This window comes from Mesoplodon mirus, assembly GCF_964341445.2.
Source record: "Mesoplodon mirus genome assembly, chromosome: 8".
In the NCBI taxonomy this organism is placed as follows: Eukaryota; Metazoa; Chordata; class Mammalia; order Artiodactyla; family Ziphiidae; genus Mesoplodon; species Mesoplodon mirus.
In genome coordinates this window covers 16,168,647-16,184,064 of record NC_138984.1, presented here as the reverse complement: position 1 = coordinate 16,184,064, position 15,418 = coordinate 16,168,647, and the positions used below count along the sequence as shown (strand labels likewise).

Sequence of the window (15,418 nt, the reverse complement as noted above, 5' to 3'; positions counted from 1 at the left end):
GGCTTTTACTGCACAGCCCTGGGGACTCTTAAATGACCCTTCAGTAATTATTACCCACGTGAAGCCCCTACGTCCCCGCTCCGGTGCTATCAACAAGCAAATCAAACTTCAAAATAAACATACAATTTCAAGCATTAGTTAGAAAATCTGCATGTTTTCAATAAGACTAGAAAGTGAGCCTACAGCCGTCAACCAAACAAAACAAACCCTCGAAAAATAAAACTACGATCCGAACTCGGGTGTTTCCTTTCAAATCGGTCCAACAGGAAAATCGTTACCGTTATCTCCTTGAAAAGAACACAGCGAGGTGTTTTAATTTAATGCAAGTTTTGATATTTCCAATACATTTTTAAACGGGTGATATTTCCTTGTTGAGTATTGTAAGGGCTTCAGAAAACATGAAATTTAACCCCAAAGACCAGAGACGACATTGGGGTCAAATTCGTGATTCTGACAAATGGACTCGGAGAGTGGGCCGTCCACTTTAATAAAGGTTCCGATGCCACAAACCTAAGATCCTATAGCCCGTGATTTTAATCTGTGGGAAAGTTCCTCCCTCCCCCGCCCCCGCCTGTTCCCCGCCCTTTGCCTCGCGCCAAAATGTCCTTCCCTGCTAACTTGAAGGCTTGGGGGGGGGGGTCCGGGGGGGCGGGTGAGGGAAGAAACGGCCTTCCGCTCCCCTCGATGTCAGTAGCACTCCCGTTAATGATAAAATGTTCTTTTCATGATTCCACTGGAAACGAAATAGTTCCAGGACTTTTAAAACTTCTGTACGTTTTTAATTGCTTAATCTTATGTCCCGCTGAAAAGTTGATGCCGTCCTCGTTAATTTTAGAAAAGCTCCTAAGTTTACAAGCTCAAGCAAAACTTTTGTCACCTTTACTTTCTCAAATTAAAAAAAGAAAAAAAGCACTGTTTTTCGTAAACATCAAATTGAAAGGGAGCGTTCAAAAAAAAAGGAGGGTAAGCTCCAACCTACCTATGCTTGGGGTCTCTTGGCTCAATCTTTGAAATTGTTGCAAACCTCCCACGCTCACTGGTGATTCTTAAAAGGGGTAAAGTCCTATGAAAGTGTATCTCCAGCCCCAATCAAAACATCAATTTGGCAATCTGGCCTCTCTCCCCCTGCACTCCCGAGCTGCCACTTCAAAGCCGCAGCAACAAGTCAGTAATTGTAACTTTGCATCTAAATATTTAAGCGAGAGTCTTGCAGTCGCGTGTCCATTTACAGTCCTCATCTGTGCTCTAATTCCATTACGGCACAAAGCAAAAATGTTTCCCAAAACTCACAAACAGGAAAAGCGTCACCCTGCTGCTGCTGCCGCTGGAGGAGGAGGAGTTGATGAAGGAGCAGTTTCTATTGATTAGTCACTGCTTTTGTGTTAAGGGCTTTCTTTAAAATAAGAAAAAAATGGGGGGAGGCTGCAGAAATTTCACTAATGTGAGCCTCAGGCAAGGAAGGGGGAAAAAAGAGGAGAAGAAGAGGGCGGGGGAGGCGGGCTGTGTCTAGATGAAAGTGAGAAGGACATAAAGGAGGCAATTGAGTCGGCTGCAGCCCGGCGAGCTAAGCTTCGAGCCGGCCGGAGCGCAGGGGAGGGGGCGGCGCGGCGCTTTGGCGCAGGGCGCAGGGCGCAGGAGTGGGGGCCGGCCCATTGTGGCGGCGCCCGCGGGCCAGCTCCGCAGCGCCGGGGGAGGAACAGAGACGCCTATTGAGTGGCCGCAGCGCGGGCCGTGCCCACAGCCCCGGTTGCCGCGACCGGGGCTAGGTTCCTACCGCTGCGCCTGCTCGGCTCTTGGGGAGAGGAAGGGTGTGTGGGGAGGGGGGAGGGCGAGAGATGAGGAGGGTGCTGGGGGGGGGGTGTTCCTGGTTGCCCTACCCTCTCCTTCCATCCTGGCAAAAGAGCTGGAAGCAAAGATCCAGGAGGGGCGCACAGCATCTATTGCGCGCCTAGGGCGCACGGGCCTGAGCGCCCCGCGTCGGCCCGAAGCGAGGATCACGGCAAAGTTGGGAAGGTGAAAGAGGCCATCCAGAAGAAAGGACAAGACCCTGGAGAGGAAAACGAGGGCCGTTCTGACCTCTTTCGGGGTACCTCTCTCCCTGTGTCCCAGTCTCTGACAAGTAGAGAGAGGTACTCGGGAAAGCCAGTCTCAGAAACATCCGGCAGGCCGGAAAGGAAGCTGGAACCTCCAGAGAGAGCGCACCGCCCTGATCATGACACCTAAACGTCCCTCCTCAGCCAGGCTCCTCCTGCCCGGCCTGGGAGCTCAGAGCCCTTTATCAACTTTCAGTCTATTTTCCAAGCGGGGCAGCCTGGGACTTTTGCGGCCCAAAGGATAGAGGGAATTTTTTTTATTTTTTGAGGTTTCTAAACTTCCCTTCAAACTACACTCCACTCTGTCCTTTCTCTGGGCCCTTCTTGTCCTCCAGGGCTCATCTGGAAAGGGAGCTAGAGGCACTGAAGAGACTGACGCTGCATCTTCCCTGACAACCCCAAATTAAATTAGACTTCAGCCTCCAAGTTGTGTGTATGTGTGTGTTTTCAACGGTTCAGCCCCCTCTGGGGAGAATACTCTGATTTTAAAAATGGTAGCAATTGCCCTTGAATGGCAGCGGGCCCAGCTAGACGGCCCAAAAGACTAGAAACATTTTGTAGGTGAAATGGCCACTTTTTCCACGCTGGAAAGTCCATAAAACTTCCTGGCGCAGCAGCTATTGGGGCTCATTGAATAATTCATCCCTCATTGCAAGCCCATAATGTCTATTCTCGGCCCTTTGTGGGGCTGTTTTCTCTTCTTTTCTCCCTGAATTATAAAAAGGTTGCCTTCCTTTGTTCACATCAAGCTGCTGCGAGCCGGAGCTTTGTCTGGGCCGAGCTAAAGTGTGAGTTTCAATGGACTCTCCAGGCTTTGTCTCCCAAGTTCATCTCCAAGTGTAGATTGTGTAGAGAAGGCCTTCTTTGTAAAAGCTGGAAAAGTTGTACAAATGTTTGACCAGCTCATTTGGGGCGTTTTGTCTCCTGGGCCTCGGTTGCCGGTGCTGAGAGGGAGCTGTCGAGCTGCGGAGCAGGCGCCTCCAGCAACAAGTAGCAAAGCCTTGCCACCCTTCACCCCCCCTTCGCAAGCCTCTCCTACCCTCTGGGCTCATTGCCCCGCTGCCTGCAGGGCCCCGTTAGGTTTGGGGTTGGCTGGTTTCTTGCCTTCCTCCCTCCCCAGCACCTCCATGATGCATCTAGACCTAGAATAAAAGCTGGGTGTCTTCTCAGAGACCAGGGCAGAAACGCACCCCTCCAAAAGGAAGGGCTTAAACTGAGTCCATGTGAGGCCCCTGCTTTAGAAGGAGGGAAGCAACAGCACATGTATCTCCCCTGCCCAACCTGCCATGGGTTTTGGTGTCTTTTCTTGATTGCCTGTGTGTGCCGGGGCTTCTAGGCACCTGTTTATCGCTGAAATCTGTGGTTCGGATTTATAACATTGAAATCTGGGTCCCTTCGAGGTTGTGTACAGAGTTTGCATTGATTTGTAAAGCTGCCGCTCCGGAGGGCCAGCGGTCCGCCCCCGGAGCTGAGCGATGAAGGTAGAAGAAGCGACCACTTTCCCGACCCACAGTCCTACCCTGGATGCCACCGGCTGAGGGCTCAGGCCCAGCTGGTCGAAGTGGGTGACCGCTCCAAGCCCACCTGGAGAGCCGCCTGCCCTTCTAGGGCAACTCAAAAGTCAACTCAGCCCAACGAAGTCCCGGCCCCGGGCAAGGGAACGCCACGCATGGGGGAGGGGGTCACCTGGCAACTCCCGGCCCTTTGCGCTTTGGAGGAGGCGCAACCATCCCCAAGGCCAAAAGTGCTGAGACGCAAAACGGCTGAGACTCTCCTGCTGCCGTGAACCCTTCCAGGTTCAACTCCCACGGGGTTGGCTTTCTTTTGTGGGAGTGGGCGTACCTTTAGAGTCTGAAGACAACCCGCCGGCTGCACTTATGACTCCGCGGGGGAGATTTCCTCTTGAGGCTGACAGATCGCAGCCAACAAGAAGACAATGGTCCGCACCCCTGGGCGGAGAAAGGGTGCCGGCATTGCGAGCCCAAGAACCCAGAGCCCCTCGGTTTGTAACCCAGAGCTTAGGCTTGTTTTACTTCCCAGACACGCACAGCTCAAACCCTACCGCATTTGAAAACCAATTTAAAACAGACAAAAAAAACAGCCAACTTACAGATATACATTTATAAGGCAATCAATGTGTTGCAACCTTGGGACCTCACTACCTTAAAGAGTTTTGAGTCTCTCTCTCTCTCTTGTCCTCGTTCCCGTCCCTCTCCCTCTCTCCCTCTCTGCGCCCCCCTCCTCTGATGTGGAAACCCCTTTGGAGACCCGGGCCTTTCCTAAGGGCGGAAAAAGTTCCTTTAACCTCCGGAGGCTCACGGACTGCCCCCAGCCTCACAACCGCTCAGAGACGCCCAGTCCCGTACCCCAGAGGGCAGCAGGGTGGCCCCGCACCCAGACTGCAATTTGCAGGTCTGCCTTCCGTGGGGCTGCGAGTGGTGTGGAGGAAAGGTTTAAAGATAGAAGGAAAAAAGAAAAGAAAAGATTTTTGTGTTCACTGTAAGTGCGTCGTCTCTGGTCTTTCACTTGAACGCTCTTACCCGGGTGCAGGGGACATGAGCGAGAAGGGACCTTGACACGAGCGGCGCCGCGCCGCCCTCAGGACCCCAACGTCAGATCGCGGAGTCCGGGGAGGCGCCGGTCCCCAGGGCGCCGCCCAGCGCGCCGCCGCTTACCTCGTTCGCTCAGGATGCCGTCGATGCTGTGTTTCGCCTTCTTCTCACTCTCCTCCGCCTCCTTCCTTTCCAGGTCGGCCTCCTCCTCCTCGCCTTTCCCGAATTTACTCCTCAGGATGCGGCTGATGGAACTCACTGGGGGCGGAAGGAGGAAGGGGGCGCTTACGACTGAGACGTGCAGGGCCGCGCTGCAACGGGTCCCCCGGCCCCCGGTCGGGGTACGGGTGGGGGGCCTAGAAGGCCCGCCCTGCACAGCTTGCTTCTGCCTCCTCCGGCGTCTTTGGGCATCCTCGTCCTTCTGCACCCACCCCTCACCCTCCCACGCATACCCCCCATCGCATAATCGGCCTCTAGGGACAGCGAGCCGGGAGCCTGGAAAGCTCGCACCTCCAGGTTAGGGCCGGGAACCGCGGTCTCGGTCCGCTCTCCCCAGTAGGAAGTTTCCCTCCTAGACTCCACAGACGGGTCTCTAGGTCTCCAATCTAAGAGATTTCTCGCGCCAGCCACACTGCACCGCCTCAACCTCAAGGCATTGCGCCCCGCGGTTCGCGGTAAAGGCAGGAAGAACCAGAGAGGACCCGTCCCCTGCAATTCAACGTTTTTCTTTTTTCTTTCTTTCTTTCTTTCTTTTTTTTTTTTTGAGGCCATAAAGGGTTTAAATTTCAACTGCAGGATCGTTTCCTATTGTAAAAGTCAAAAGAAAATGCACTCTCCCCCATTTATTTTTTCCAGATTCCAGTCTGGTAAACAAATCCATGCTCCGAAACATCTCGTTCTCGCAGGGGGGAAAAGGGAGTTTCCTTTTAATTAAAAACAAACCCGCGCGCCCTCGCCCTCGCTTGCACTCGCCCCTCTTCTCCCTCCGCCTCCCCCTGGCCGCCGGGGGCGCCGGATGGGCCCTGGGACTCTCGGGAAAAAATCCCGGCCGTTGCCGAAGCCTCCCCTCCTTGGCGCGCACGGTGAAGTCTCGGTTGGCGCGGCCCCATCTCCCTTCGGTTAGGATTACCAAAACATTTGTTTCTTTTTAAGAGGGAACATCAATATTAATAAACGCTTGGCCTCCGCCTCGCGCTTCCTGCCCTGCCTCTTCGACAGAAATCCTCTTTGGGGAGCCCTCAGCGGCGGTCTCTCACCCCCAGGACAAGCAGCTCATCACTCCCTCCATAAAATGCCAAAAACGTCTAGCTCGTAAATATTTCAGAGCCCTGGGAGGGGCCGTCTTCCGATCGCCCAGATCGATCATTGGGGTGATGATGGTTCAGATGGCCCGCCCGGATAATAGCGACTCACGCCTTGCCCCAGGAAGACGTTAATGAGCCTGGTACCTGAGGGTACGGTGTTTCGGTCACAGACCGCGTCCTTCAGTAATTTGTCTCGAATTTCCCAGCTGAACATGCCCGGGTTCTCTCTTTTGTATTCCTCAATTTTCTTCTCCACGTCAGGCGTTGTCACCTGCTTTAAGAGAACAGGCAGGCAGGCGTTGGTACCCAGTCCTCTGGGCCAGATGTGGCGGCCGCACCGCCTCGGGCCTGGAGCGACGCTCCTTCTTGCACCCCCTGGGAAGGTCCCTCTGCTTAGCAAAAGGACCCCTGCTCTCTGGGGCAGTGTACTTTAGAAAGGGGCAGAGAGGAAACCATCCCACCCGGAAGCAGCCTGGGAACTCTTCTCCCCAGATCAGCCCCTCAATCGGCTTAAAATAAGAAGAGGTATGACATATTGGAAGGGGTGTACTTTCTGATCCATGGAAATAAAGAAAGGCAACCCCTTACACTGAACCAACACGAAAACGAAACTAAAAAAGGAATGCTTGAAAGAGGAGCAGAAAAATCAAGTTAGATCTGCAACTTGGGCCTTTCCAAAGAAGCACAAGATTTTAGCTAAGGTGAAGACCAAAATGAAACGCAAAAGGTGAGTGTCCAGGTTTTTTAAAAATTAGAGAGGATAGCAAATATGGATAATTTTAGAGACTGGCTCTTTTTTTCCCAATAAAAAAGAGTTTCCAGAGATTCTTAGAGAGGTTGCAAAGGGGGCTGGCATGGCAGGAGGGGAGGCGGTTGTCTGGAAGTCTTCAGTTTACCAGAACCCTCCTTTTGGTTTTGCCCTGTGGCAACTAGAAAATTATATTGGATTTTCCCCACATCCAGAAGAAAAGGCAGACCGTATACAATCCCCTCCCACTCAGCCGTAGCCAGTGTGATTCTCTTTCCTTTTTTAAGGAGAACCAAAATAATTTGAGGATAGCACCAAAGTACCTTTTAAAAGCCAAGTCATTGGCTCATTACAAAGAAAACAAATCACCCTGGCTTTTGACTCCTTGAAGACAATTTGGACTGGAGGCGACTGGGGATGGGAGTTGGGAGAGAAACCATTAAAAACCAAAAGTGGCTCCTTGGATTAGTTTTGGAAAAGGCAGTGCAGTGGCTGGGAGCTGGGATGATGCTTGGGGAAGAAAGCAGCAACAGGTGGCCACATACAGCTTGCACACTTTGGGTGTTTGCCTATTAAAATAATTTGATGGGGATTCCAGGACTCTGAGGCATAAAAAACAAATGCTTTATCACCTTTGCAAAAAGGCTGGAGTTTTTCCTTAGCATTTATCAAGGAGCGCCAGCTAAGACAGCACTCTAGCCACTTCCCTTCAACCCCCAATACACACACACACACACACACACACACACACACACACTCACACACACACCTTCTCAGATTTAGAAAAACTCCTCAGAAAGCCCCAGATGGCCATCCTTGCCCCCTGCCCATTCTTCCCTAACTCGGGACACTGAAGGCAGGAGGCCTCCAGGGCCAGGACCACGCGCTCACCTTGGGCTTGCTGCCACCGATGGCGCCGGGACGGATGGAGCCTGTCTCCTGATATCTACACAGGATCTTAGAGACACAGCCGTGGGACACACGCAGCTGGCGGGAGATGACACAGGGCCGGATGCCATGGTGGGCCATCTCCACGATCTTGTGACGGATGTGGTTGGGTAGTGGCCTGCCGTTGATAAATACACCGCCAAGTTGGTTGACCCGGCCCTGGCCGAGGGGGGTGGACACTGAGAGCAGAAGGCGAAGAGAGAGACGCACAGAACGTCATTTCGGGAGAGCAGAGAGCAGCCCAAAAGATGAACCCACCTAATTTCTCACTCCTCTGGCCAATCGCCATGTTACAGCCTCAACACCGAAACTGCTCCATTCAGGCTCCCAGCCCCAGACCCTGTTTCAACTACACTTGTTCAAATTATTAAGCAATTCAGGGGCACATAATCTTGTGTGAAGGGAACAACCAGGGCAAAATAACTCGCTCCAGTGAAATTGTCTTCCCTTTGGGCCCAGGAAAGGGGACAACTTGTGCGGGAAGACTCTGAGGCTGGAACAGCCTCCTGGCAGAAGGATGTTCACCCAGGCCTTCTCGAAGTCGCACTAAACCCTGTCTAATTGGGGCAGCTTTCTTTCTAGGGCAGTTGGAGGAGCTGACAGCCCTTCGGGTTTCTGGCTAAGAGGCCCGCAGCCAAAGGTCAAAGAGGGTCCTGAAAGCAAGCCGCAGGTGTCAGTACGTGTCACCTGTTACACCTCGGGACAGAGGCGACAGTTGGGTCTGCTCGCAGGTCCCCTCGCCTCCGCTGGTGCCCTGGATATTACATCCTACTCTGGACCGAGGGCCAAGGCTAGGCGCCACCCGGTCAGCATCCCGGCTCGGGCGCCTCAACCTCGCCAATTGTGTAGAAAGTTTCGGGCTTGCAAATCCTCTTGCCTCCCTGGGATTCCAGAACCTTCAGGCTAACTGAAAGGCAGTTCCCCAAACAGGTGGTGGAAACTTCGAGATGCCGCTGGAGATGAATGGAATTCTAATTAATGAATCAATACTACATTTTCCAAACTCCACCACAACTTTGCCGCGGCAAGAAATTCCTTCCGGAATTAACAAAAGTTTAGCAAACATGGGAGCAACCGAGACAGTTTTGAGATGCCTTCGGGTGGACAAAATGCTGAGGAGTCGCTTTCTGGTGCTCAGAAGCCGCCTGATCCTCTCCCCACCACGGCATTTCCAAAACAACAGAGGAAAGCGGAACAGCCCAGGAGCAGGCCTGACGGCCAAGCTCCGCGTGGAGTTGAGAGAAGGGCGCTTCGTTTGCCCAGAGAAAATCGAGTCGGGATCTCGCCCGACCGTTCCCTCCTGGGGCGGGGGTACCCCGGGAATGGGCTCCTGGACGCGCCAAAGGAGTCTGTGGAGACCCGGGGCTGGGTGGAGCAGCCCCGCCGCGGCCCCGGGATCTGGGCGGCGCTGAGGCCCTTTCTTACCTTCCAGCGGGAACCCGCTGCGCGGGTAGTTCTGCCCAGGGCCCGGCCGCATCATCCTGGGCACAGCTCCGGCCAGTGTGGTCATCCTGGGGACAGCGCCGCTTGGAAATTATATCCAGGTGAAGGCGAAATAGAAAGACGAGAGAGGCGCTGGTGACCCTCGGCAACTCCCCCAAGCGTGGAGAGCCCCTCCCCAAAAAGACTGGAGCGAGAGGAGGGACACGGGGAGGGGGTTGCTCGCTCCTAGTCCAAAGAGAGGCTCGAGGTGGAACCGGGGAAAGGGGCGGGCAGGGAGGGCCCAGAGTCCAGGATCCCGAGCCCAGGGCGGAAAAGTTTGTTGAGAAGCTGGGCGAGCGGCCCCGCGGCTGGGAGCGCTGGGGAGGGGGCTCGGAGCGCCGCGACGAGCCGAGGCGGGGGGGCCGGGGGCGGTGCGCGGCCGGCCTGAGTCTCCTCCCGTCGTGACACCGAGTGCGGGGATCCGGGCTCGGGAGCATTTATTAGTTCTTTCACCCAAAGCTTGGTCAGGAGCCCTGAGCTGCGATTGGCCGACGGGGAGACCGTCCCGGGTGGCGGAGACACGCGCTGATTGGGCGACAGCGGCCACTTTCTCTTCCCATCCCCGGCGGCGCCGAAGCCTCGGCAGGCCCGGAGAGGAACCTGCGCTGCGCCTCTTCCCCGGGAAGAGAAGGGTACACCCACGGAAACAGGGAGAGACAGTCCGAGGGAGATGGCAGCTGCTGAGACTGGAGAGGGGTCCGCGTCTGTCTGTCTGTCACTCTATGTGTGTCTCTCTCCTTGACTTTCTATTTCTCCGTCTCCTTATCTCTCGGTGTGTATCTCTGTGTGTCTTTCTCTGTCTCTGACTCTTCCTCTCATTCTCTCTCTCTGTGTGTCTCTATGTCTCTGTTCTTCTCCCTGCGGCTCTGCCTTGCGCCCATTTTTCTTGGCTTACTTGCCAATGAAGGGGGTGCAATTACAATAAGAAGGCATTGGAGCCCCCAGTCATCTTTAGTCTTCCTTCCTCTGGTCCATGCCCCTTGGCATAGGCTTATTATGAGGGTCTTCCCTATGAGGTTCCTCTCAGGAAGAGTCCAGAGTGTGCTGATAAGTTCTTTTGTCTTCACAGTCTGGGGGCAGGGATGGTGTGAAGCTTAGGTAGTGGCTGGAGGCCCCAGTACTGGTTGGTTGAAGCCTGGGGAAGGGAGGAGAAAGAAAAAGGTCTCCTCTTCTTGATTAAAAAACCTTCTCTAGGAAGCCCCAGCTCTAAATCTGGAGGTATAGATTTCCCAATGCTTTGGCATTGGGGAATGCATCTATATGTTAAAGTTTTGCCCGGCTGCAGCATTTGTTCTCAGGAATTTATTATGGTATTCAGACTAAACTGCTGGAAAAATAAAAGGAGCAAAGTCTTGGCTAGGAGCTGAAGTGTCCCCAGCAGGATATGACGCCAGGAGTGTTGTAAAGACTGTCTGTCCTTAGAGAAGGTGCTATTGTGCATAGCCTTTTATTTATAACTTGGTAAGTGCCAGCGAACTCGCCTCCTTTACACCCCCGAGTGCCAGCCCCGCGCTCAGCACTGCACTTTATTCGCTCGAGTCTATTCAAGGACTGTCACTCGGGGCCTGCGAGGTATTCAGGGCCTTAATCAATCAAAAGGATGAGAATCAGGCAGGTTTTTCCCTTTGAAATAAAGGAAACAATGACTTCTGGGCTTCAAGTTCCCCCTTTTCCTTTTACGATTTTTGAATTTTTTCTGCACTGGAGTTCTCCACCCTCTCTCTCCTTCCCCTTTCCCTTAACTCAGTTGACAGTTTTTACATGAACTCGGGCCCCCAAACCCAACTCCCCACCCCCTAATTAAGGCAAACTAAGAAGGCAAGATGGAGGGGGGAGTATAGCTGCTCAACCGACTGCGAGTTGGCTCTTCAAAAATCCACTCGCAAGTGGGAAAAGCAGGCAGCTTTCAGCTCTGCCCAAAGTAAAAAGGTTTGGTTGACCCTCTGAGCAAGGGGAGACCAGCCTCTGGAGACACCAGAAAAAGTCTGGACATGCCCTCACCCACCCAAGTGGGGAGGGCCCCACGTGCATTCATAGTACACAGGAGGGACACTGCTTAGAATGCAGCCCTGTTTAACCTGGTTTTACATAAAATGATTCAATTTGTCAAGGGGACAACTTTCTCAGTTCCTTTTTGCACACTTGAGAGCCACAAAAGCCTGTGTCCTGTTTCCTAAGCTACTTCTCAAGCTAGACTTTTTCCAAGTTTTCTGTCTCCAAAGATTGAGTGGAGCGGCCAGAGCACTTTCTAGGGTCACCCGTCCTTGTTGAAGGAGGGAGACCCCAAAGTGTGTTTCAAGAGGGCAAATACAGACTCAACTCACAGTTCAAAGGAACCCTGGGACCCGCGGCAACGAGGGCTTAAAGAACGTCCAGGACTGAGTCTCATTTGTTTGGGAGCCTAGGGCTACGTCTTCAAGCCCTCCCCATGGACCCGGTGCTCTCCCGCCGGGCGTTCTCTCTCTCGAGAGCGCGCGGATGCGGGAAGGGATGCGCTTGCCGCAGACTCGCTCTCCCGGGTTTCGCATCCTCCCAATTGTAGAGCCGGGAGGACCTTTGAATGGAGGTGCTGCAGGTTGAAATGGATTTCTTCCGAGGGCCCATAGGTGCCCATCCAGTAGGCGCATCCATAAACCGACCACCACTTGCTATAAAAATGTACAAATGGAGACGGGGGCGCGGGGGGGCGGGGAGGGGGGGCTGGCGGCCTGCAGCCCGGGAGTCTCTTTGCTGGCCTCTCCCCTGCCAGACCTCTCTGAGGTATATATGTAGCCAGAAGATTAACTCGGCTCTTCCTCGGCCTGGCAGCAGCCAGAGGACCCTGGAGACCCAGAGACGGGTGGGTGGGCATCCTCAGGCTCCTGGCAGCTGGGCCGGTCGGGCTGCGGGGTCACTTCCGAATTCCCCAAATTCCCTGAGGTTGGTATCCCCGAGGTCTGACTTGGGAGGGCCAGGACAGCGATGCTGGCTGAGACTCCCTGGCCGGTGGTGCCCACTCGTAGTCAGGCCAGACCAGGAGGGGCGGGGAGGGGGAGGCGGGGCGGGGAGGGGAGGCGGGGTGACCAACAGGTCACTGGAGGGCGGGGTAGTTCCCGATTTCCCAGACTGGTTTCCAAAGAAAGCACCCGATTCTACACTCCAGCCACTCCTTCCCTATCTCGGAAGCTTGGGCCTCCCCTTACTTCTTTCCAAAGTCTCTCTGGAAGCCGAAGCTACACCCACACCTGACTCCCCGGAGCAGGAAGGGGATCTCCACCAGGGCACCTCCCCTGCCGGGAACCTGTGGGCCCTGGAGTCCCCATTCCACTCGCGGGCAAAGGAGTAACCCTGCAGTGGGGTTTGGAAGGCGGGCGCCTGGCCCTGCAGCCCTGAGCCCAGGTTTGGGGGACAGTATCATTTCCTCAGACTGACCAATTACCCAGAGAGCAGCCAGGAGAGTCTCCAGCACAGGTCTGTGAAGGAACTGTGGTGTCCACCCGCACGTGCACTTGCAAAATGAAACTGGAGCCCTGAGGACAACAGTAGGATAATTCGACCCCAAAAGGAAAATAACTTGCAGCTGCTTCCTCTGCCCCCAGTTTCAGAGGCACCTCAGGTGAAATAGATAGCGGCTGCCCCTCCAAGTCTGTGGGGAGAATGCCCGGTTCACTAGAAGTCCCTCCCTCCCCGCCAGCTTGGATGCGTGGATCTGCCGTCCAGTCAGGTTGAGTGGAATCTGCTTTGGGCCAAGTGACACCCTTCAGCCCACAGCCCCGCACTTGTGGACCCCAGGCCACAAGCGTTTCATGGCCCACGGACTTCTTGGGCCTCCAAGAGGAGAGAGACCACTTCATTCTAGCCAGACACAGGCCTTAGGAGGAAATTATGAGCTGTGTAAAATAATGTCCCTGAACTGGAGGTGGGGGTGCCTTATCTGGAGGGTGTAGCCTCGCGGGGATGCGTCCCAGGGTCGCAGGCATCACTCAGGACGCAGTCCGAGGTTCGAGCAAACGCGACGGGAAACCCTCAATTCCGCGGAAAGGTTTTCCCGCGTTCACCGGGAGGAAATCAAAACGCCAGATCCTGACCACGCGCTTCTTGGCCGGATACCAGATTGGTGATTGCTGGGGTTAAACCCGTGGCCCATCGCAGCGCCTGGCTTAGCGACCGTGATCAGGCCCCCAGCTGTTGTTTGTCCAAAGCTTTGGCGCCGCTATTCTCCCCCACTGGAAAATTAGTCGGGATGGGGTCGGATTTAGGGACTGGATGAGGATCTGCGCATCGCACTGAAATGTGGTGTGGGCCAGCCGCAGTGGTTTTGTCCCCGCGGTGCCCCTGTAGCTAGGGAAGCGGCCCCAGAACGTGTGACCGGGTTCTCAATAAAGAACATATGGTTTGTGAGAAAAGAAGGAAGAAGGAAAAAGAGGAAAGGAAACAGAAGGGAGAGGAAGAAGTGAGGTGTAAAAAAATATTTTTTGAAAGGCAGTGAGGGAGGGAGAGAATGAATCTCACAGCAGCTTGTCTCCTACAAGATGTTCATTTGGTTCTGCAAAAATTATTTTTATGCAAATAAGGAAGACAAGATGCCAGAGTCTGGGAGAGGGGGGAGAGGTGTCTCATAAAAAATAGAATACATACTCTCTAACCTTCCAAAAGTGTTTTGCCCAACTCGGAAAGTGTGTGTGTGTGTGTGTGTGTGTGTGTGTGTGTGTGTGTGTTGTGGGGGTGGGTGTTGAAGTTTACCAAGAGAAATTCGGTAACTGCTCTACTGGTTTGTGTATGAGATGCCAGCACACAGGGCCGCGTTTGAAGGGATCCTGGGGTGGGAGAGGGGAGGTAAAGATTTAGGGGTCTTGGAAAGGGGGTACTGGCTGGCATTGGGGGCAGCCTGGGTCTTGAGGAGGAGAGGAAGTGCACAGGCCAGGTCTGAAGTGGGGTGGGAGCCGAGCTGGGGACGTGGACCTGAGGGCTGGGGGAAGCGGGAGGTCTTCTGGGTTTCCTTGACGTCTGGAGCAGAACGAAGAGCAAGTGACCACGCCAGGAACTCCTGCCCCAGGGTGCCTGGGGGCACTTCTGGACACGAAGTGCCCGGACTGTGTGTTCCGCTGGTGTGGGGCGGGAGAGGCGTGGAGGGGACGGAAGGGGAAGCAGTGGAGGGGGTGGACTGACAGGCCTTTCGCTTTGATCAGGCCAGGTCTCTCTCGGACTCCGCCGCGGCCCCGGTGACTGCGCCAGCGCCATGAGCCGCCATCGCCTCTCGGCCTGAATCCCTTCAACCCCCGCAGCAAGTTTCTCTGCCAGGTGGATTTTAGAGGGAGAAACGGGGGGCGGGTGACACAAGGAGCAAGAAAGATCTGGGAGGCTGTTCAAACTCAGGGTATCGAGCTGAGCCACAGTGAGGTCCCGGGAGCCTAAGGCGGCAGAGCTGTGAGTGAGTCCCTGACCTGCGGTTCCCAGGTTTTAAAAGCGGGTCGGGAGCGGGGACTGCACAGCCAACTCGGAGGAGTAAACGCAACAGGTGCGCGGAGCTGGAAGACACCAGGTTCCCGTGAGCGGGAGACCGGGCGCGACTTGGCTAAAGCCCGAGGAGGGCTGGCAGGGACGGAAGAAGATGATTAGGAAGTGTTGTGCGCAGTCCGCCTCCCGGCCACGCCCCCCCACTTCGGAGCGGCCCCTGGGAGCTCACCTGGTACGAGGAGAGGAGGGGTCCCTTGCCCTGGGATACGTCATTTCCTGACCCCCTCCACCCTTTCAAAGGTGGAGGGGAGGAGGAAAAGTGGAGGGAGAAAGAAAGAAAGAAAAGAAAGAAAGAAAGAAAGAGAAAGAAAAAAGGAAGGAAAGAAAGAGGGAGGGAGGGAGAGAAAGGAAAGAAGAAAAGAAAAGAAGTCACCACAACCAAAATAGGCTGCCTCAGCCCTTCCAGTCTCTAGATAGGACTTACACTAGGTTCCTTCCTAGGTCTTAAACTTTTTCTCCATCTCCCTTCCCCCAGGAAAACACCTATTTCCTCATCTAAACAAAGTTTCTCTTTGGGGGGATGAACCTTTCATCTAACCTTGGGTTTGCGGACAAGGAGTGGAAGAAAACTTTTGATTTAGAAGTTTAGAGTAAGGAGAACCCTAAGGGAAACCCCTGAAAGGATGAAAACTGACCATCTCGAACTCAAAGTGATGGGAAGGGGCGGCCAGGACAAGTCTGAGCTGGAGCGAGCGCTGGACAGAATTGCAGACCCGGCCCTAACCAGCTGCCCAGAGCCCTGCCACAGAAAGCTGTCCCGGGTCCCCTCGGTGGTCCCAGGTGCAGGTCACCCTC

The 15,418-nt window shown here is 54.5% G+C and overlaps 1 protein-coding gene across 3 annotated transcripts in view; it reads right to left on the bottom strand.

Moving 5' to 3' along the window:
* The window catches only part of PAX3 (paired box 3), a gene marked incomplete at both ends in the record, with an annotated part of 93,168 nt that extends 84,013 nt beyond the window's left edge, over nucleotides 1-9,155 (bottom strand). For 2 of the 3 annotated variants that reach the window (XM_082631565.1, XM_082631567.1), the window contains 4 exons: nucleotides 4,769-4,903; nucleotides 6,094-6,223; nucleotides 7,589-7,824; nucleotides 9,071-9,155. In XM_082631565.1, the coding sequence (XP_082487691.1) occupies nucleotides 4,769-4,903; nucleotides 6,094-6,223; nucleotides 7,589-7,824; nucleotides 9,071-9,155 (586 nt within the window). The remainder of the gene's footprint in view (nucleotides 1-4,768; nucleotides 4,904-6,093; nucleotides 6,224-7,588; nucleotides 7,825-9,070) is intronic. The other variant, XM_082631566.1, reaches the window with a different exon arrangement.
* Nucleotides 9,156-15,418: the final 6,263 nt, after the last annotated feature.